Genomic DNA, 22238 nt, shown 5'->3' with positions numbered 1-22238 from the left:
TATAGGTAATTCTTAAGAACATATTATTCTTGGGAATCAACTTCTGGCATGACAACACGAGGAGTTCTAAAAACGACTCCATGGAGGAAATGGTGAAAATTATTTACACAACAAATTATTAAAAATCTAGTCAATCGGCCAGCACCATGGCTCAATAGGCTAATCCTCCACCTGTGGCGCCAGCACACCAGGTTCTAGTCCCATTTGGGGCGCCAGATTCTGTCCCGGTTGCCCTTCTCCCAGGCCAGCTCTCTGATGTGGCCCCAGAGTGCAGTGGAGGATGGCCCAAGTCCTTGGGCCCTGCACCCCATGGGAGACCAGGAGAAGCACCTGGCTCCTGCCTTCAGATCAGCACAGTGCGCTGGTTGCAGCGCGCCGGCCGAGGTGGCCATTGGAGGGTGAACCAACGGCAGAGGAAGACCTTTCTCTCTCTCTCTCTCATTGTCCACTCTGCCTGTCAAAAAAAAAAAAAAAATCTAGTCAATCAAAACTACTAAAATTTGGTAGGAACAGCACAAGTCTGTCATGTCTGGAAGAAGACAATTGCTTCCCCTTCCCCTGCCAGCTCAGTGAGACAGAAACACCACTCCAGATGGGTGTAGCCAAGATAGACTTCTCTTTCTCAAGCTCCCAATTGAAGAGCTATCTTCCTAGGAGGGGAAGAACTTCTCATACGACTTTCAGGAATAGACTGAGCACTTGGTATGAGCAACTGAGAAGCAGGGTATAGTGTCCTTCATCCATACCATACCCACTGGTGGAAGAATATGGGGGATATGTACATGCATGTGCCTAGACATGAGTACATATGTGTGTCATTATATAAGCTTAGGAAAAAATATGGGAGAATATATATTAGATCATTCATAAGTACTAGTGGAGTTTGAAAGGGGAGGAGTTGGAAAATGGAGGAAAAAGGAAAACAACAAAAAAAGGAAACAAGTACCTTTTGAGTTTGGGAGATTTACTTTGCTCTTCTCGGCAGTAAGTCCACGGTACAGCACCTTCACTGAAGTTTCTGGGATACAATTTATTGTTGCAGCCACACTTATAAAAAAGTATGCCTTAACAAAATAAAACTTATTTAAGAGATGTTGTTGGCCAACTGAAACCAGAATTACAGGGAAGCCTTTATTAATTAATTCTTCAAGTGCCTAAAAATTTTTTAAAAGGGAAAAAAAGAAAATTAGTAAAATATTTTTTCAGATATTATATTGTATTATATTATAGATTATATTGCATTGTCTTTTTTTTAACTTTTATTTAATGAATATAAATTTCCAAAGTACGGCTTATGGATTACAATGGCTTCCCCCCCATAACGTCCCTCCCACCCGCAACCCTCCCCTTTCCCATTCCCTCTCCCCTTCCATTCACATGAGGATTCATTTTCAATTCTCTTTATATATAGAAGATCAGTTTAGCATACATTAAGTAAAGATTTCAACAGTTTGCTCCCACACAGAAACATAAAGTGAAAAATAATAGATGATTTTTTAAATGATGATGAAATCAGATCAGACCTATTGTCATGTTTAATCCCAGCGAGAGTCAAGTTGGGAATTGCTAATTTCTTCTTTTTTTTTTTTTAACAGAAGATCAGTTTAGTATACATTAAGTAAAGATTTCAACAGTTTGCACCCCCATAGAAACACAAAGTGAAATATACTGTTTGAGTACTCGTTATAGCATTAAGCCTTGTCTTGGACTCCCCATTTAGTGTTGGAGGAAGGAATACAGGAATAGATGTGGGGTTCCATAAATGGCAGGCTTATTAAGACAGACATGTAATTGTCAGAACCATACAAGCTGTTCAACAATGCTTCTGTCACTCCTACCAATTTCTGACCTGCACCACATGCGGCTATCCTTGTCACATAACCAGAGTGAACATGATGTTCACAGTGAAGGAAAGGCTACCCTACCAAAACAGAAACTGTGAAAGCTCATCGGCCTACACATAGGCTGGTGCTTCTGTGTGAGTAAACTAGAGCTACAAAGATGTACTCAGGGAAAGAATGGATAGACAAGTAATTCCCCTACCCAGTACTGTCCAAGATCATGCACTAGAACCCTTCCTTGCATATACCTTCAACAACCTGGACCCTCTCCGGTGCATACACACTTCCTTGGCCAAATGACAATTCCAACTCTGATCTGACATTCAACTCCAAGCCTTCTTAGGGTCTACAGTTGAAGAGGGCTGGAGAAAATCACACAACCATATAGGCACCCAACTTTAAGTACCCAACCGAAACCTCAGTGCTGCCTGATAATCATCCTATGCATTGCTAATCCACTCACTCTTTTTCTCTCATAAGCAAAACCACTTTATATCCTTCTCTCTTTTAAATCCATGCCCTCCTTCTCCATGCCCCTCCTCACCTAAAAATCTTCCTCATTCCCGAGAAAACTGAAGCACAGTAGAGCATCCATAGGCCCCTCTGCTCCATCTACTTCAACTATGTAACCATCTTCACCCCCTATCCTCCTGCCACCCTCCCACACATACACCTCTGCCTTTCTTCATACTCCCTAAGGCTAGTGGTACCACTTGGGCCATCAATCCTGACCACACTGGCTTACTTACTTACTGAATTACTTACTGCTACATCTCAAACTCCTCCCTACAGAGATTTTCCTATCAGCACACAGCCATGATCTCACTTCTTCCATCTTAAAAAACCAAAACCTCTCTTTACCCCAATTTGCTTTCCAACTACTACCCAAATTTTCTGTTCCCCTTTACAGAAACACTCTAAAGAGTTGTCAATAATCAGATCTCTCGCTTTTCATTTGCTTCTAAATCTATTCCATTCCTTTATCTAAACTCTTTGGTCAGGGTAACCAATGGTTAGCTAAATCCAATGGTCAATGGTCAATTCTTACTCCTCATATGCCATGTTACTTCCATGTTACATGCCACTTAAGCTGTCATTTACTATCAATTGTAAAATGCATAATGATTTCAGAAATGTTAAATGTGAAAAAAAAATTCATGGTTAAAACCAATGAATTACGGTACTAGAATATCAGCAAATCTGACACTACTGATCACCTTCCCATTCTGAAAATGCTTTCTTCTCTGGGCTTTCAAGCCACCACATTCCTGTGCTTTCCTCCTTATCCTACCAGCCACCCCGTTTCAGTCTGTTTTGTTGATTTCTCCTCTTCTCCTGTCCTTTCAATATTGGAATGTACCAGGACTCAATATTCCTTCTCTTTACTTCCTTCCCCCTAGATGATTTTAATCAGGCTCATGGTATGAATTTCACCTAGAGGCTGATGGAACCACAAAATTTTCCTATCTCAACCACTCTTCTTAACTCAAGATTAATAGAACCAACTTCTGACTCCACTCAGATGTCTAACAGTCATCTCAACATGTCCACATGTCCAAAATTACATTCCAAGTCTTGCGCTGCAACATCAAAACCCCCTAGACACACACACACACACGCACACACACACACACACACACACACACACACACACTATATGGACTGAGAATTTGGTTGCATTGTTGATTGACTGATGTGTTGGATTGACAGCACCAGAACAGTACCTCGCACACAAAGGATTCAGCAGATCAGCTACACTGATACAGTGATTTCTTTAAAAACATAAGTAGATCAGGCCAAATCTCTACTCAAAACTCTCCAACAGCTTTCCATTTTGCTCAGATAAGAGCTGATGTTATAATGGAGCTATAAGGCTCTTCTGAATTTGACCTCTTTTACTTTATCTCCTACTGCTCTCTCATCATTCACTCAGCTCTAGCCTCACTGGCTAAGGCATCCCTCACCAAGCTAGGCAATCCTGCTTCTGAGTATTTGCAACTGCTGTCCCTCTTTTTAGATTTTCTCTCCAGATTTCAAACAACTTGCACATCTACCTATTGCACATCTGTTCAGAAAAATGACCTCAGTGAAGACTAATCTGATCACCCCATTTAAATTACAATCTTCTCCCCTTGGGGTCAGTGCTGTAGTGTAGTGGGTTTGGCCTCTGCCTACAGCACAGGCATCCCACATGTGTGCCAGTTCGAGTCCCAGCTGCTCCACTTCCAATCCAGCTCCCTGTTGTGGCCCAGGAAGGCAGTGGAAAATGGCCCAGGCACTTGGGCTCCTGCACCCACTTGGGTTATCAGGAAGAAGCTCCAGGCTCCTGGCTTCGGATTGGCACAGCTCTGGCCATTGTGGCCATCTGGGGAGTGAACCAGCAGATGCAGTATCTCTCTCTGTCTCTCCCTCTCTGTAACTCTGCCTCTCAAACAAGTAAGTAAATCTTTTTAAAAAAATTACAAATCCCCACTGAACCCATGCTTCCAAACCCCTTTATGTACTGTTGGGTTTATTTTTTCTCATGGCCTAGTTTTCCTTCTAACATACTATATAATTTACTTGCTTATAATGTTTATTTATATATCATATTTATTACTAGTCCTATCCAGTAAAATATAAGATCCATGAGGCCTTGGAGGTTTTCTGTGTAACTGATTCAGTATGGGCTAAGCAGGGAGTTAGTGAGGCACAAAGGAGCTAAGAGGCTTCCAGCAGCCTTTGTGCCTTAGCTGTGCATTAGTAAAAATCTCCACCTCTTTACATTTCAATTCAGCACACCCACCTTCCCCTGATGCACCTGAGCCTCCTCCACCATGAAGAACACACCATGGTAACGCCATGAATCTTTCCCAGAGATCATCACACATACCCTGAACCTTGCCCAAACTCCACCCTGTTGTATATTCAATTAAGGAACTACCAGCTAACCAATAAAGGAGGATGTTGGTGTGCCTCCAGTTTTCCTCATGGCATGCAGCTCTTCTCATGAGGCTGTTCACATTCACTTCTGAATCTGTACTATCTCTTTAATCTCCTTTATTAATACTGCTCCCATTCCTGCACTTTATCTATGTCTGTTTTGAATTCTTCTCTTACGTGGAGACAAAAACTTGGAATAAATACAGCTGGGGACCCCATTTCCCACAATGGACTGCCTGATTTATCTGAATGAAAGCATCAGAGAATCAGAGAAGTGGCATGGACATAACAGATTCTTAATAAATACTTGTTTAATTAACATAAAAGGTAGATGATAGGGTTATCTACTTTAGAAAACAGAGAAACTGTATGGCTTATGTAAACAAAAAAGCAAAGTTTCATTTTTGGGGTGAGTTTGAAGCAATGGTGGCATTGGGAAGGTTTGTGGCCATTGTTCATTTCCTTATTTCAACCTCTTCTAGGAGATGGAAACCAAGAATGCAGGAGAGCTGTACCTGATACAGCCAGTGAGCCTGAGCTACAGCCAAACTGTTGTACTGGGAAAATGGTTGGTCTCCTCCATTTGGAGAAGCAATTTCTGATTGGTTGGGGGTGAGGGTCGAAGAAAACATTTCTCTTCTCTTCATCCTCCACTGCAAATGTGATTTAATGAGCCTTGACAATTACACACAAACACTTGAGGATCAAAAGAAGATTAATTAGTAATGCTATTTAATGCACTGTCCTCTCCATCTATGCAGAAAATACAAAGTGTAATCTGAAGGGTCTTAAGCAGACCAACAGTACTGTTTTAATTAATTAGCTAATTGGAATTGGGTTTCCATTATACTGTCAGTCTCTTCTTGTATTAAAAAGAAATGATCAAACAGACATTCGTTTTACATAAAAAATCACTCTTTAAGGAAATGTTTTTAGAAAACCTTGGCATTTGTGACTGGAAAGAAATAAGTATTCTTAAAAACACCCCCAAGGTCTTGGACACCAAAATGAAATATGAATATGTGTTTGTATCTTCCTAATACTGCTTCTGAAACTGAGCACCTGCCTCTAATGCCTTATAGATTTTAAAAAGTCCCCCATATCTCCTCTTTGGCTTACAGCTCCTCTGTGAAGATTAATTCAGTAATTTACAGGAGTGACACAAAGAGAACCCTGAGTCATAAAGACTCAAATTGCCCCTAGATGTAGCATGGTGAACATCTCAATGTAAGCCCCTAATCTCAGAGCTTTACAGGAACTCACCAGCCCTGATCAAACAAAGTATACTCAAGCTACTCTCAGACCTGGACAGAGTGGAAACCACCTTTGCCATTCCAGAGGAAACATCTGGTTCCTAACACTGATCAATCAAAGAAAGGCCACATGTACTGTTGGCCAACCAGAGATCTATATGCAAGCTGATCAAACACTTCTCATGCCCAGTTGTGACCTATACATTTCATTGACTTTAAACACTTAGGGAGTCCGGAATTGAATATTAGCTGCCTGGCTCCTTGCAGCTTTTTTTAATACAGAATAGATTTATGTATACCTGTTCATCTGCATTAACTGTCACCTGGCTATATGAACTTCTTCTCCATCCACAACCCCCTACAACTCTCTTGTGCCCTAACCCCTTCTAAAGAGACAGACTAACAATAGAGCTCAAAATTTTTTTTATTATCTCAAACTGAATTTAAGTTATACAAGATTCATGTATTTCATAGATAGAGATTTAGAAACATAGATACGTCTACCCTATTCACTCCCACCCATGCTCCAAGCCTTCTTCTTCTTCCCTCTCCTATTCCCACTCTTAATTTTTATAAAAATCTATTTTCAGTATACTTTATATGCATAAGGTTAACCCTACACTAAGTAAAGAGTGCAACAAATAGTATGAAGAAAAAAACACTGTTCCTCAACAGTAGAGGCCAGGACTATAACATAACAATCACTGAATCTCAAAATGTCCACTTCAATCCAATACATTACATTTTAGGTACTCTATTAGTTACACCATAAGAGGAAAAATATATTATATCTGTTGTTATGGGACTGGTTGATTTCACTAAGTATAATGGTTTACAGTTGCATCCATTTTGTTGCAACTGGCCTATTTCATTTTTTTTTTTCTTTTACAGCTGAATAGTACACCATAGTGTATATATACTATAATTTCTTTATCCTGTCTTTAGTTAATGGATGTCTGGGTTGATTCCATATCTTAGCTATTGTGAGTTGAGCTTTAATAAAAATGGGAGTACAGATAACTCTTTCATATGATGATTTATTTTTGTTTGGGTAAATTCCCAGGAGTGGGGTGGCTGGGTCATATGGTATATCTCTATTGAGATTTCTGAAGTATAACCATATTGTCTTCCCCAGTGGCTATACCAGTATACATTCCCAACACATTTTTCCCCACATCCTCACCAGCATTTGTCATTTGTTGATTTCTGTACAAGAGCAATTCTAATTGGGTAAGATTAAACCTCAGTGTAGTTTTGATTTGCATTTCTCTGACAGCTGGCGATCCTGAGCATTTTTTACATGTATCTGTTGGCCATTTGAATTTCCTGTTTTGAAAAATGCTTGCTCAAGTCCTCTTCCATTTCTTAACTGGATGGTTTGTTTTGTTGCTGTTGAGTTTCTTGAGTTCTTTATAGATTCTGGATATTAATTCTTTATCAGTTGCATAGTTTGCTGATGTTTTCTCCCATTCTGTCAGTTGCCTCTTCACTTTGCTAAGGGTTTCCTTTGCAGTGCAGAAGCTTCTCAGCTTGATGTAATCCCATTTGTCAATTTTGGCTTTGATTGCCTGGGCTTCTGGAGGTCTTTTCCAAGAAGTCTTTGGCTATGCCAATGTCTTTCAGACTTTCCCCAAAGTTCTCTAGTAATTTGATGGTATCAGGTCATGGATTTAGGTCTTTGATCCATTTTGAGTGGATTTTTGTATAAGGTATAAGGTAGGAATCTAGTTTCATATTTCTGCACACAGAGATCCAGTTTTCCCAGCACTATTTGTTGAAGAGACTGTCCTTGCTCCAGGGATTGATTTTAGCTCTTTTGTCAAAGATAAGTTGTTTGTAGATGAATGGATTCATTTCTTCAGTTTCTATTCTGTTCCATTGGTATGCATGTCTGTTTTTGCATCAGTACCAGGATGTTTTGATTATAACTGCCCTGTAGAATGTCTTGAAATTTGGTACTATGATGCCTTGGCTTTCTTTTTGTTGTATAAGATTGCCTTAGGTATTCAGGGTATCTTGTGTTTCCATAAGAATTTTAGCAACATTTTATTTTTAGATCTGAGAAGAATATCATTGGTATTTTGATTGGGATCACGTTGATCCCATGGACATTTTGATGATATTGATTCTTCTAATCTATGAACACAGAAGATTTTTCCATTTTTTGTGTATTCTTCTATTACTTTCTTTAATGTTTTGAATTTTCATCATAGAGATCTCTGACTTCCTAAGTTAAATTTATTCCAAGGTATTTTTTGTAGCTATTATGAATGGGATTCATCTTAGAAGTTCTTTCTCAGCCGAGGAATTGCCTGTGTATACAAAAGCTATTGATTTTTCTGTGTTAATTTTATATTATCCTGCCACTTTATCAAACTCTTTCATGAGTTGCAATAGTCTCTTTGTGGAGTCTTTTGCATTCCCTATATATAGAATCATGTCATCTGCAAATAGGGATAGTTTGACTTTCTCCTTTCTAATTTGTATCCCTTTGACTTCTTTTTTCTTGTCTAATGGCTCTGGCTAAAACTTCCAGGACTATATTAAATAGCAATGTTGAGAGTGGGTATCCTTGTCTGGTTCCAGATCTTAGGGGGGATGCTTCCAGCTTTTCCCATTCAATAGTGTGCTGGTGTGGGTTTGTCATAAATCACCTTGATTGTGTTGAGGAATGCTCCTTCTATAGCCAATTTGTTTAAGGTTTTCATCATGAAAGGATGTTGGATTTTATCAAATGATTTCTCTGTATCTATGAGATAATCATATAGATTTTGTTCTTTAGTTTGTTAATGTGATATATCATATTTATTGATTTGTGAATGTTGAACCATACCTGCATAACAGGGATAAATACCACTTGGTCCACACAAGTGATCTTTCTGATGTGTTGCTAGATTCAATTAGCTAATATTTTGTTTAGGATTTTTGCATTCATGTTCATCAGGGATATTAGTCTACAGTTCTCTTTCTCTGTTTTCTTTTTTGGTTCAGGAATTAAGGTGATGCAAACTTCATAGGAGTTTGGGAGGATTCCCTCCCTTTCAATTGTTTTGAATAGCTTGAGAAGAACTGAAATTAGTTCTTCTTTAAATGTCTGGTAGAATTCAGCAGTGAAGCCATCCAGTCCTCGGCTTTTCTTTATTGAGAGGGTCTTTATTACCGATTCAATCTCCATCTACCCTCAAGATACTTAAATGAGAGGCTGGCATTCTGGCACAGCAAGTTAAGCTTCTATCTTCAATGCTGGCATCCCATATGGGTACCAGTCCAGACCTGTCTGTTCTGCTCTGGATCCAGCTTCCTACTAATGCACCTGGGAAAGCAGCACCCTGTGGGTGACCCGGAAGAAGTTCTGGGTCAGCTTCAGCCTGGCCCAGCCTCAGGCCATTGTGGCCATCTGGGGAAGGAACTAGTGGGTAGAAGATATCTCTTTATCTCACTTCTCTATCTATCCAACTATCTATCTATCTATCTACCTACCTACCTACCTACCTATCTATCTATCCTTCCTCCTATCTCTGTAACTGCTTTTCAAATGAATAAAAAATAAATCTTAAAGAAAAAGATATTTAGATGCTACCAGGTCATCAAATGCTGAAGTTCCAAGCATTCAGTTACTGACAAGTACAATGTTGGGTAGGAAGGTAAACATTAGTCTTCCTATGAGTGGAGTGGTAAAGGAAGGACAATGGGTTTCTGTAGGAAAGAATGTAGCAGCCTTAGAAGCATGCCTTGGAAGCAGCTTAGCATACACACATCAAAGTCCTGCCCACTTGCCAGCCTTCTCCCTTGGAGAAGTCCCAGGAGAATCTTTTTGGCCAGGTGTCAGGAGGACTATCCAGTCTAATTACATTTGGTATTAAATCCTTGGGAGGAATTTCAGGAATTTCACACCCAGGAAGCCCTTTGTCTAGAAGAAGAGGGAGGGGGAAGGAGAAATGGTAAGAAGAAGTGAACCCCATAACCATATAATCCCCAATCTGAATGCAGACTTGGCAATCACTCTCAGATCTGCCTGATGAGTTGCCCAGCAGTCCTGCAGAATGCACTGTCTCATTCGACTTGGCTACCTTGCTTACCACTTCTCTCTGTCTCACATCTGAAATTCTTCTCTTATGGAAGACAAGGTCCTTTTTTCCCCATCTCCACTAACACAAGTACATATAGACGAGCAGTCTCATTCTCTTTTTGTGAAAAAAAAAAATCACTGAAGAATTTAGAGGAAATACTCATAAAAATGCCAAATGAAAATTCTCTAAACCCTTGCCTGATAGTCTCCTAACTGGAAAAGAAGGAAATGAAGAGAAGGAGTATTGAACACATGGGCTATTGTAAAATGTACAAAATCATTTTCTTACAACCAAAGTCAGCTATTGCCCTCCAGGTAATCAAGATACATATTAAAGTGAGGGATACTTTGCACAGCTAGATGAATGAACTAGATACACATCTGCAATTAAGAAACAGGAGCAGTAACTGCTATTTGCTCCATCTGAAAACCAGATGATTTTGATCCAATCTTACACCTCTGGTCTCAGAATTTTGAGATAAAATCCCACAGCTTATAACATATTTTTAAAACCAACAAAAAGATTGAAAAGACTCAAAAATTAGTAACTAAATATCCAATGTCTATTAACACTGTGTTCCTTACCTGTATATTTTCTTTACTGTTAAGAGGTTTCCCTGGGTCAAATGATTGGAATAACTGTCAAAATACAAAATATAACAGTGGGAATGAGACTATTTGAGTATTCTTGTAGATGAAACTTATAAATGAGTTAATATGTTCTTCTAAAATTATCATAAGTACCATTTTTAATGTGAAAGTAATACACACTCTAGTTAGAAAAGTTAAGTATTGCATTAATATGTAAAAAGCATCTGTCAATTCCTTTATGTAGTCTAGTTAATATTTGATTTCTCTCTTACAATTATTTTTACATTTAAAAACTCCAAGATTTATATTCCATGTTCACTAAAAATTGTATCATAATTTTCATTCAATACCATTAAATTCTTTTATTTTTAACTTTTATTTAATAAATATGAATTTCCAAAGTACAACTTTTGGATTATAGAGGCTTTTTCCCCCATAACCTCCCTCCCACCCACAACCATCCTATCTCCCGTGCCCTCTCCCATCCCATTCACATCAAGATTTATTTTCAATTATCTTTATATATAGAAGATCAATTTAGTATATATTAAGTAAAGATTTCAACAGTTTGTACCCACACAGAAACACAAAGTATAAAGTTATGTTTGAGTACTAGTTATACTATTAATTCACATAGTACAACACATTAAGGACAGAGATCCTAATGGGAAGTAAGTGTATAGTGACTCCTGTTGTTGATTTAACCATTGACACTCTTATTTATGGCATCAGTAATCCCCTGAGGCTCTTGTCATGAGTTGCCAAGGCAATGGAAGCCTCTTGAGTTCACCAACTCCGATCTTATTTAGATTTAGACAAGGCCATAGTCAAAGTGGAAGTTCTCTCCTCCCTTCAGAGAAAGTTACCTTTTTCTTTGATGGCCCATTTTTTCTGCTGGGATCTTACAGAGATCTTTCATTTAGGTTTTTTGTTGTGTTGTGGTGTTTGTTTTTTTTTGTTTTTGTTTTTGGTTTTTGTTTTTTTTTTTTGCCAGAGTGTCTTGGCTTTCCATGCCTAAAATACTCTCATGGGATCTTCAGTCAGATCCGAATGCCTTAAGGGCTGATTCTGAGGCCAGAGTGCTATTTAGGACATCTGCCATTCTATGAGTCTGCTGTGTATCCTGCTTCCCATGTTGGATCATTCTCTCCTTCTTAATTCTATCAGTTAGTATTAGCAGACACTAGTCTTGTTTATGTGATCCCTTTGACTCTTAATCCTATCATTATGATCAATTGTGAACTGAAATTGATCACTTGGACTAGTGAGATGGCATTGATACACGCCACCTTGATGGGATTGAATTGTAATCCCCTGGCACATTTCTAACTCCACCATTAGGGGCAAGTCCGATTGAGCATGTGCTGAACTGTACATCTCCTCCCTCTCTTATTCCCACTCTTATAACCATTAAATTATTTATAAAATCTCAGTCTAACAGGTAGGTAATACCTATCCTGTGAATGTAGAAAAATTACTTAACCTCTATTACTGTTAAACAACTAAGCATGGCATTTCCCACCAGCAGCCATCAGTCAGCTTGGTTTAAGTAACACTGATGACTATTTTTGTTTGTACTTTTGAGTACTGTCTTTGAACAGATTCCTGGAACTGGGATTTCTAGGTAAAAAGATAAGAATACTTTAAGAAGATTGGAAAGAGCTGGCTCAATTACACACCTACCTATATCATTTGAAATGCCAGAATCATTGTACTTTTAAGAACATTGAGTATTGTCACTCAAAAAATAAAACTTTGCCAGTTTGAAGGTAAAATTATATTAATATTCAGAATGATTATTTTTAAGATTTTTTTGAATTATCTGTTAATATGTCTGGTTCTAAATGTAATACTGCATTAGGACATATTTAGTTTATTTGCTATAGGAGATTGTTATATCATTAACTAGGACAGGTTCTTTTGGGAACAGAAGGCCCTTTTTTAAAAATACCTATTTGTGCCGGCGCCGCAGCTCACTAGGCTAATCCTCCACCTTGTGGTGCCGGCACACCAGGTTCTAGTCCCGGTCGGGGCACCAGATTCTGTCCCGGTTGCCCCTCTTCCAGGCCAGCTCTCTGCTGTGGCCTGGGAGTGCAGTGGAGGATGGCCCAAGTGCTTGGGCCCTGCACCCCATGGGAGACCAGGATAAGTACCTGGCTCCTGCCATCGGATCAGTGCAGTGTGCCAGCCACAGCACGCCGGCTGCAGCAGCCATTGGAGGGTGAACCAACAGCAAAGGAAGACCTTTCTCTCTCTCTCTCACTGTCCACTCTGCCTGTCAAAAAAAATAATAATAACATTTGTGAAAGCCAATACTTATACTCCTCATGTATATATCCCCATGGTCACCAGGAAGTCACCAACAGTTTTATGGATAAGTTGATCACACATGGATGGTGCCCTACTTCAAGCACCTGTGCCTCTCTGCCTGAGGACATTCTATGGCCATAAGAATGTTCAAGAGGCTAGAAGTATAGGGTAAAATAAATTCACTAACGAAGGATAAGACAGTCTACTTAGTCTCCTGAGGGCCCCCACTGGTCAAGGCCCCCACCTGCTCATGAATGTGTCGCTCCCCCTCTCACAGAGGAACGACACTAGACCCTGCACTGTTCTCTTTGCCCGGCCCTTCCCGGGTTTGCTGCCGGCCCCCCACCTCCGCGGAGGGGCGGCACCCCCACCGTTTTCCCCGCTTCTGCGGAGGAGCAGCACACCGCTGGCCGGCTCTCTCAGGGGTTGCTCAGATGTTCCTCAGATGTTTCCCGGTGCATGTTGTCTCTCTCCTCCTTTATAGTCCTCTTCCACCAATCCGTGCTCTGCTGCCCACACGCTGAGCACGCTGCTCTCCTCCAATCAGGAGCAGGATCAGCTCCTGCAGCGTATCAGTCAAACTGGTGAGGCAGCTGTGTAGAAGTTGTTTGCTGTCTCTCAGCGCCATATTGTGGGAGAGCAGATGCATAGAATTAGTCCTAGCAGTTCTAGTAATTTAGTCTAGTCTCGGTTGCTCCCCACAGAATGTTCTCTGGATGGATCAAATTGCTTCGCTTCTCAATCTAAATTTCCCACTCACTCACTATACTTCCTGGAATCACATCCCAAATACACTACTTGCCTCTAAATCCTCATCTCAAGGATCTGATTTTGAAGGATTCCCAAAACTAATACATCACAATAATTTTATTTAAAAAAAAAAAGTGTTGGCAAGTGTTAACTTTTTTCCCCTTTTTGAAGATATTCTTTGTTATCTGTAACACACTGAAAATTGAGTAGTAACTGAATTCATGGGGACATCTCTATTGGTGTAAACTGAAGTTGTAATGGGACTGTTACCCAGTTGGTAATAGGACTGTAGATTTGATAAGAGCAGAATCCTAGTATGAGTATAATGATAAAATATAGAATTTTTAAAGGCCTGTGTGAAGTCCAATAGCAATCTCTAAAACTTCTTCAGTTACTTCTTTGACAAGTGAAACCTAGCTCATTAATCCCTTCTTAAATAACTAGCCTCCAGCCTAATAACATTGGCACCTATTTTAATTATAAACCCTGAGAGCATTTCCTCTTTTAATTACACTTTTTAAAATTCCCATTGAAGTTGGAAAGCTGCAAATTAACTTTGAGAATACAAAATTTGAAGTCAGAATCCATCAGGAGATGGATTATCTTATGAAAGGTAGTGGAAAAAAATTAAGTTGGGAATTTACATGTAAAAATCAGTTTCATCATTTATATTTGTTTTGGTGAAAGCAATGGCCACCTTAAGTTTCTCTTGTTTCTCATTCTACCTAACTGTTTGCTCTATCTGCTCATCTTCCTGAGTTGGACTTAAATGTGGGTCCTCTGACTTCTACTTTTCTTGATCTGCCCCAATTCCTCAGGTGATTCCATCCTAGTCCTATGATCTTAAATCTCTATGCTGATAACCCCATATTTATGCATGCAACTTGAACTCCTTTAAATCCCAGATCATATCTTCTCTGCTCTGATCTATGCTACATCTCCAGTTGGTTATCTACTAGGGATCACATGCTCACCCCTGCCCAGAGCAGTATGCCTCATCTCAGAGAATGGAAAATTTTCCTACCAGTTGCTTAGGTTGCACACTGAGGAGTTATCCTGGACTCCTTTCTCTTACATCACATGTCCAAACTATCATCAGCACGCACTCTCAGTTCTATTGTCACCATCTTCACATCCAGGTCACTCCTAACTCTCTCTACTGTTATCACCCCAACCATTACCATATTTCACCCAGATTATTTCCAACAGCCTTCAAATTGATCTATTTATACCCCTGCCAAGCTACAGCCTGCTCTCCAAGGAGTAAATAAAGTGGTCTTTTTATATTTATTTCCTATCATATTATTTCTCTGCTTAAAACTCTACAAAGTTTCCCAACTCATTTAAAGTAAATTCCAGTCCTCAGCAAGCCTTATAAAGATCTTACATGACCTGACTGCTGGGTCTCATCCTCTTCTCCCCTCCTCCTCTCCCTTCCTTTCTTCCACCTCTTTCTGGCAACTTCTCTTTGCCTACCCATTTTTGCTCAACAATTTCTTACAAGCATCGTTTCAGGGCCTTCACCTGTACAGTTCCTCCCTCCAGGAAAGTTGTTTGCTTAGATCTTTGCATGGCTCACTTCTCTCAAAACTCATGTATTAGAGAGATCTTCCAAACCACTCTGAATAAAACAGCAAGCCACTGCCCTGGTCACTCTCCATCTGCTCGAGTGGCTTGATTGTCTCTCACAGCATATAACCACCTGAAATGTGTTTCTGTGCTTAATATGTTTAGGGGTTTTTTCAGTGTGCTCTAAGCTGCAGGAAAGCAATCACTCCATTTGTCTTTTTATTGCTCTTTCCCCATGCGTGGCATAGTGCTTGTGTTCAGGAAACACTCAACAAGTACTATAAATGAATTAGAGTATAATTGTAACAACAACATGCAAACCACTTAAACATTGTTGACCAAAATGCAAGCAAGAAAATAGTGTTAATTTAATCAAAGTAAGAATATGAATTAGTTCACATCACAGAGAATGAACAAAATGGATTCCTCTTGATAGATGCATGGATGGACTCATATACATACAAACACATACATATATATATATAATGTATAGACAGATTTCCTGTATATACAGATATATACATATGAATACACACACATGGACACTTGCACTCCTATCTTATTATATACTAAATGCACATCTAAAGGTATTCTGAATACAACCTCATACCCTATTAAAAACACTACAGCAGCCACACAAAGTGACAAGCAGGTACATTTCAGAAGAATTGCTGAACTAATGAACACATTATATGTAGTACAAGGTTAGCTTGGGCAAGTGATTTTCAAGACGTACAGCTCATTCCCCAGGTCCTGCAAAGATGAATCCCACCACCCTGCACTGTGTGTGTCAGGTCCACACCTCACACATTCGGCCTCCCTCAGACAAAGTGCTTTGTTACCTCCTCCTGTTTCCTTTCTCATTGGCCCACAAGGGCCTAAAGCAAGATCACCCAGTGGTTTCCAGGTCACTGGGGAAAACCAAAGCAGAGGAAAACAAAAATTCATCCTGTTATAATTTATGTGTTAAATATCAACATTAGTGTTATCCAATTTACCAACACACACTGAGCAAACCAGGTGAAATTACGTTCAAAAACAAAACTAGGTAAATGTAAAGGATGTTTTCTCTTTATGGAAATCAGAAGAAATTTTTTTTTTTTTTAATTTTTTTTTTTTTTTTTTTTTTTTGACAGGCAGAGTGGACAGTGAGAGAGAGAGACAGAGAGAAAGGTCTTCCTTTTGCCGTTGGTTCACCCTCCAATGGCCGCCGCGGCCGGCGCGCTGCGGCCGGCGCACCGCGCTGATCCGATGGCAGGAGCCAGGAGCCAGGTGCTTTTCCTGGTCTCCCATGGGGTGCAGGGCCCAAGCACCTGGGCCATCCTCCACTGCACTCCCTGGCCACAGCAGAGGGCTGGCCTGGAAGAGGGGCAACCGGGACAGAATCCGGCGCCCCGACCGGGACTAGAACCCGGTGTGCCGGCGCCGCTAGGCGGAGGATTAGCCTAGTGAGCCGCGGCGCCGGCCTTCAGAAGAAATTTAAACAACACATTCTAACTCTTTGAGATTCTAGTATATAATCAAAAAGAAAAGTCAAAATAAGATATAAGAAGAGACAGTTTTATCAAGAACATTAACCCGAAATTACAAGATCAGACTAGGGGCTGGTGCTGTGGTATAGTGGGTAAAGCCGCTGCCTGCAGTCCTGGCATCCCATATGGGTGCCGGTTCGAGTCTTGGCTGCTCCACTTCCAATCCAGCTCTCTGTTACGGCCTGGGAAAGCAGTAGAAGATGGCCCAAGTCCTTGGGCCCCTGCACCCGTGTGGGGAACCCAGAAGAAGCTCCTGACTACCGGCTTTGAATCAGCACAGCTCTGGCTGTTGTGGCCATTTGGGATGTGAACCAGTGGATGGAAGATCTTTTTCTCTCTCTCTGCCTCTCTCTAACTCTCCTTTCAAATAAAAAAAAAATCTTCAAAAAAAAAAAAAAAACAGACTGAAAATCTAAGAGGTAGTAGCTGATAAAATATAAATAAAAATAAAACTCTGAAGATAACAACAGGCAGCATCCCTGAACCAGAATTCCATTGCCAAAATCTACTCCAAAACCATGCCTCTTCTCCCATGATACCCTTCTATTCCCTGACAAATGAAACCTCTTAAAAGCCTGCTATTAGCTATAACCAGATTAACAAATAGGTCCAGAGTCCTGCAGACTTGCAGATACACTTTTGGGGAAGTGTTCCTGTGATCTCGCAAAAGTAGCCATCAAAGGCAAAGAAATGTCCTAAGTCAAACTGGCAGATTACCTTAATTTTTCCAGTAGCTTTACAGCCAGAGGGTATTGAACAAGGTATATTTCTTCCATAAAATATCTGGCATATCTCATAAAAGGCTTCAGAAAACAATCCTAAATCTATTAGGACTTCTATCTGTAAAAGAAAGAAAAAGCAAGATTTTAAATTAAAATTTTGTTTTATATAAAAATAAATGTTTGAGAGAAAAAACATCTACTTTTTTGAGATCCAAACTTTTGACTTAAAGTTGGTAATATGTTATGAGTTAATGTTTTCTAGACATGAATAGATGGAGATGCATGCATTTATGTGTGGCCTTTTGTTTACAGGTGCAATGAACCAAGAAGCTAACACACAATGGTAGGTTGCTGCTCCAAACAATGGATATTGACCAGATGGTTCTTAATTCATCAGAAGCAAATACATAAAAACAGTATGGGTGTGGGAATGGCTCCAAGATGGCAGAATAGGGAGGGAGCTCACTGATAGTCCAAGAAAAGATAATTTAATAAAAGTGGAGATAGTGAAGTCTCAGGGAAGAGTTAGAGAAAAAACTGCAGAGGGAACTCTTCCGGAATTAGAGGGACACGGCGGATCTACGTGGAGGACATGGGTGCCCACGGCTCAGGAGCCCAGCTGCCAAGAATCTTCTCCTCCACACCAGCGCTGGAAAGAGGTGAGGTGAAACCGCAGTAGCCCAAGACACTGGCAGAAAAGCGGCAGGAAGAGCCTAGAGGGAACAAGGCTTGAAGCCCCGTGGAGGAAAGTACACCAGCCTAACTAGGGGAGAGAAAAAAAAAGGGATGGTATGGACACAATTCTCTCTCTCCACACACCTTACAAAGGCATGCAAGACAATAGAGCAGGTGCCATTTTGGACATACGTACCAGATGCACCTGCTCGGGGCTATGCCTGCCCTCACCCAAACAGAAAAACTTGACTCTATTTGGAAGTAATAACAGGAGACTAAGACCAGTGAATGTGTGGAGCTTATGAAATGGGACTGTGAAAAAAAAAATTGAGGGTGTGTGGGAGAACTCACAGTGTGGCTGAGACGTGAGTAGTCTCGGTAGGAGACACCACAAACTCGGTAACTTTGGCTACCCAGTGAGAGACACAGCAGGGGAATCTGAGCTTACACTGAGGATTGCACAGATCCTTTGTGTGGTCCTTGGCACAGAGCAGATGAATATCATACCCAATAGGGCTAGCACTCAGGCACTGATTGTCATCAAGGAGAAGAGCTCAGCTGAGCGGAATTACTTCCCTTCTGAATAAAAAAAAAAAAAAAAAGGAGAGAGATTTGCCACACCAAACCTGGGTGTGTCACCTTTGGCATACCCTTAGCCCTGAAGAACTGAATAGAGCTCTCCAGCCACACTCACCACACGCATCTAGAGAGTCACCAAAAGCAGACAGTCCACTTAATCTAGAGTCATAGTATAATGAGAAAAGCCACCACAGTGAGAAAAAAAAAAAAGAAGAAACCAAACAATATCTCCACAATGCCAAACAACAAATGCAAAAACCAAGAAAACAAGAACAACGAAGACATCATGACGCTCCCAAATAAGCATGACACTCCAATAAAATATGTATCATACAATACCATATGATTAACTCAATAGACACAGAGAAAGCATTTGATAAAGTACAACACCCTTTCATGATGAAAACTCTAAGCAAATTGGGTAGAGAAGGAACATTCCTCAATACAATCAAAGCAATTTATGAAAAACCCACAGCCAGCATCCTATTTAATGGGGAAAAGCTGGAAGCATTTCCACTGAGATCTGGTACCAGACAGGAATGCCCATTCTCATCATTGCTATTCAATATAGTACTGGAGGTTTTAGCCAGAGCCATTAGGCAAGAAAAAAAAACTAAAGGGATACAAATTGGGAAGGAAGAAGTCAAACTATCCATCTTTGCAGATGACATGATTCTTTATTTAGGAGATCCAAAGAACTCTACTAAGAGACTATTGGAACTCATAGAAGATTTTGGCAAAGTAGCAGGATATATAATCAATGAACAAAAATCAACAGCCTTTGTATACACAGGCAATTCCTGGGCTGAGAAATAACTGCTAAGATCAATCCCATTCACAATAGCTACAAAAACAATCAAATACCTTGGAATAAACTTAACCAAGAACGTCAAAGATCTCTACAATGAGAATTACAAAATCATAAAGAAAGAAATAGAAGAGGATACCAAAAAATGGAAAAATCTTCCATGCTCATGGATTGGAAGAATCAATATCATCAAAATGTCCATTCTCCCTCCTAAAAGCAATTTATAGCTTCAATGAGATACCAATCAAGATACCAAAGACATTCTTCTCAGATCTGGAAAAAATGATGCTGAAATTCACATGGAGGCACAGGAGACCTCAAACAGCTAAGGCAATTTTGTACAACTGAAACAAAGCTGGAGGCATCACAATACCAGATTTCAGGACATACTACAGGGCAGTTGTAATCAAAACAGCATGGTACTGGTACAGAAACAGATGGATAGACCAATGGAACAGAATTGAAACACCAGAAATCAATCCAAACATCTACAGCCAACTTACATTTGATCAAGGATCCAAATCCAATCCCTGGAGCAAGGACAGTCTATTCAACAAATGGTGCTGGGAAAACTTGCATGAAGCAAGACCCCTACCTTTCAGCTTACACAAAAATCGACTCAACATAGATTAAAGATCTAAATCTACAACCCAACACCATCAAATTATTAGAGAACATTGGAGAAACCCTGCAAGATTTTGGCACAGGCAAAGACTTCTTGGAAAATACCCCAGAAGCACAGGCAGTCAAAGCCAAAATTAACATTTGGGATTGCATCAAATTGAGAAGTTTCTGTACTGCAAAAGAAACAGTCAGGAAAGTGAAGTGGCAACCGACAGAATGGGAAAAAATATTTGCAAACTATGTAACTGATAAAGGGTTAATAACCAGAATCTACAAGGAGATCAAGAAACTCCACAACATCAAAACAAACAACCCACTTAAGAGATGGGCCAAGGACCTCAATAGACAATTTTCAAAAGAGTAAATCCAAATGGCCAACAGACACATGAAAAAATGATCAGGATCACTAGCAATCAGGGCAATGCAAATCAAAACCGCAATGAGGTTTCACCTCATCCCAGTTAGAATGGCTTACATACAGAAAACAACTAACAACAGATGCTGGCGAGGATGTGGGGAAAAAGGGACACTAACCCACTGTTGGTGGGAATGCAAAGTGGTAAAGCCACTATGGAAGTCAGCCTGGAGATTCCTCAGAAACCTGAAGATAACCCTGCCATACAACCCAGCCATACCACTCCTTGGATTTACCCAAAGGAAATTAAATTGGCAAATAAAAGAGTTGTATGTACCTCAATGTTTATTGCAGCTCAATTGACAATAACTAAGACATGGTATCAATCTAAATGCCCATCAACAGAAGACTGGATAATGAAATTATGGGATACGTACTCTATAGAATACTATACAGCAGTAAAAAAAATGAAATCTGGTCATTTGCAACAAAATGGAGGAATCTGGAAAACATCATGCTGAATGAAATAAGCCAGTCCCAGAGGGCCAAATTTCATATGTTCTCCCTGATCACTAACTGTGCACCTAATAGGAAACCTGTTGAAGTGAAATGAACACTAGGAGAAACAATGACTTGATCAGCCCTTGTCCTGACTGTTGACTGACTTTATTCATTTTTGTATTTTTTTCTACTTAATACCATTGGTTGAACTCTTTAATTAACACACAATTATTCTTAGGTGTTTAAATTTAACTGAAAAGTGATCCCTGTTAAATATAAGAGTGGAAATAAGAGAGGGAAGAGATGTACAGTTCGGCACATGCTCAATCGGACTTGCCCCTAATGGTGGAGTTAGAAATGTGCCAGGGGATTACAATTCAATCCCATCAATGTATACCAATGACATCTCACTAGTCAAAGCGATCAGTTTCAGTTCATAATTGAGCATAATGATAGGATTAAGAGTCAAAGGGATCACATAAACAAGACTAGTGTCTGCTAATACTAACTGATAGAATTAAGAAGGAGAGAATGATCCAACATGGGAAGCAGGATACACAGCAGACTCATAGAATGGCAGATGTCCTAAATAGCACTCTGGCCTCAGAATCAGCCCTTAAGGCATTCAGATCTGGCTGAAGAACCCATGAGAGTATTTCAGGCATGGAAAGCCAAGAACAATGGCAAAAAAAATGACCTAAATGAAAGATCTCTGCGAGTGAGATCCCAGCAGAAAGAACAGGCCATCAAAGGAGGTACCTTTCTCTGAAGGGAGGAGAGAACTTCCACTTTGACTATGGCCTTGTCTAAAAAGATCAGAGTTGGCAAACTCAAGAGGCTTCCATTGCCTTGGCAGCTCATGACAAGAGCCTTAGGGGATTACTGACACCATAAATAAAAGTGTCAATGGTTAAATCAACAACAGGAGTCACTGTGCACTTACTCCCTATTAGTATCTCTGTCCTTAATGTGTTGTACTATGTGAATTAACGGTATAACTAGTACTCAAACATAACTTTATACTTTGTGTTTCTGTGTGGGTACAAACTGTTGAAATCTTTACTTAATATATACTAAATTGATCTTCTGTATATAAAGATAATTGAAAATGAATCTTGATGAAGAATGGAATGGAAG

At 39.9% G+C, this 22238-nt stretch overlaps 1 protein-coding gene across 6 annotated transcripts in view; it reads right to left on the bottom strand.

Moving 5' to 3' along the window:
* Positions 1-22238, bottom strand: part of CFAP54 (cilia and flagella associated protein 54) — a 372444-nt gene that overhangs the window by 153365 nt on the left and 196841 nt on the right. For all 6 annotated transcript variants that reach the window (XR_016216950.1, XM_008256922.5, XM_089308813.1 and 3 more), the window contains 3 exons: positions 17555-17677; positions 10671-10724; positions 947-1154 (listed from right to left, as the gene is read on the bottom strand). Coding sequence is in view for 5 of the 6 variants with exons in the window: in XM_008256922.5 (XP_008255144.5) it covers positions 947-1154; positions 10671-10724; positions 17555-17677 (385 nt within the window). In the remaining variant the exon portion in view is untranslated. The remainder of the gene's footprint in view (positions 1-946; positions 1155-10670; positions 10725-17554; positions 17678-22238) is intronic.

This window comes from Oryctolagus cuniculus, chromosome 11, assembly GCF_051225735.1.
Source record: "Oryctolagus cuniculus isolate XC-2025 breed Fujian yellow rabbit chromosome 11, ASM5122573v1, whole genome shotgun sequence".
Taxonomy (NCBI): domain Eukaryota; kingdom Metazoa; phylum Chordata; class Mammalia; order Lagomorpha; family Leporidae; genus Oryctolagus; species Oryctolagus cuniculus.
Note: the sequence above shows the minus strand (reverse complement) of the source record. Positions and strands in the feature narration are given on the sequence as shown.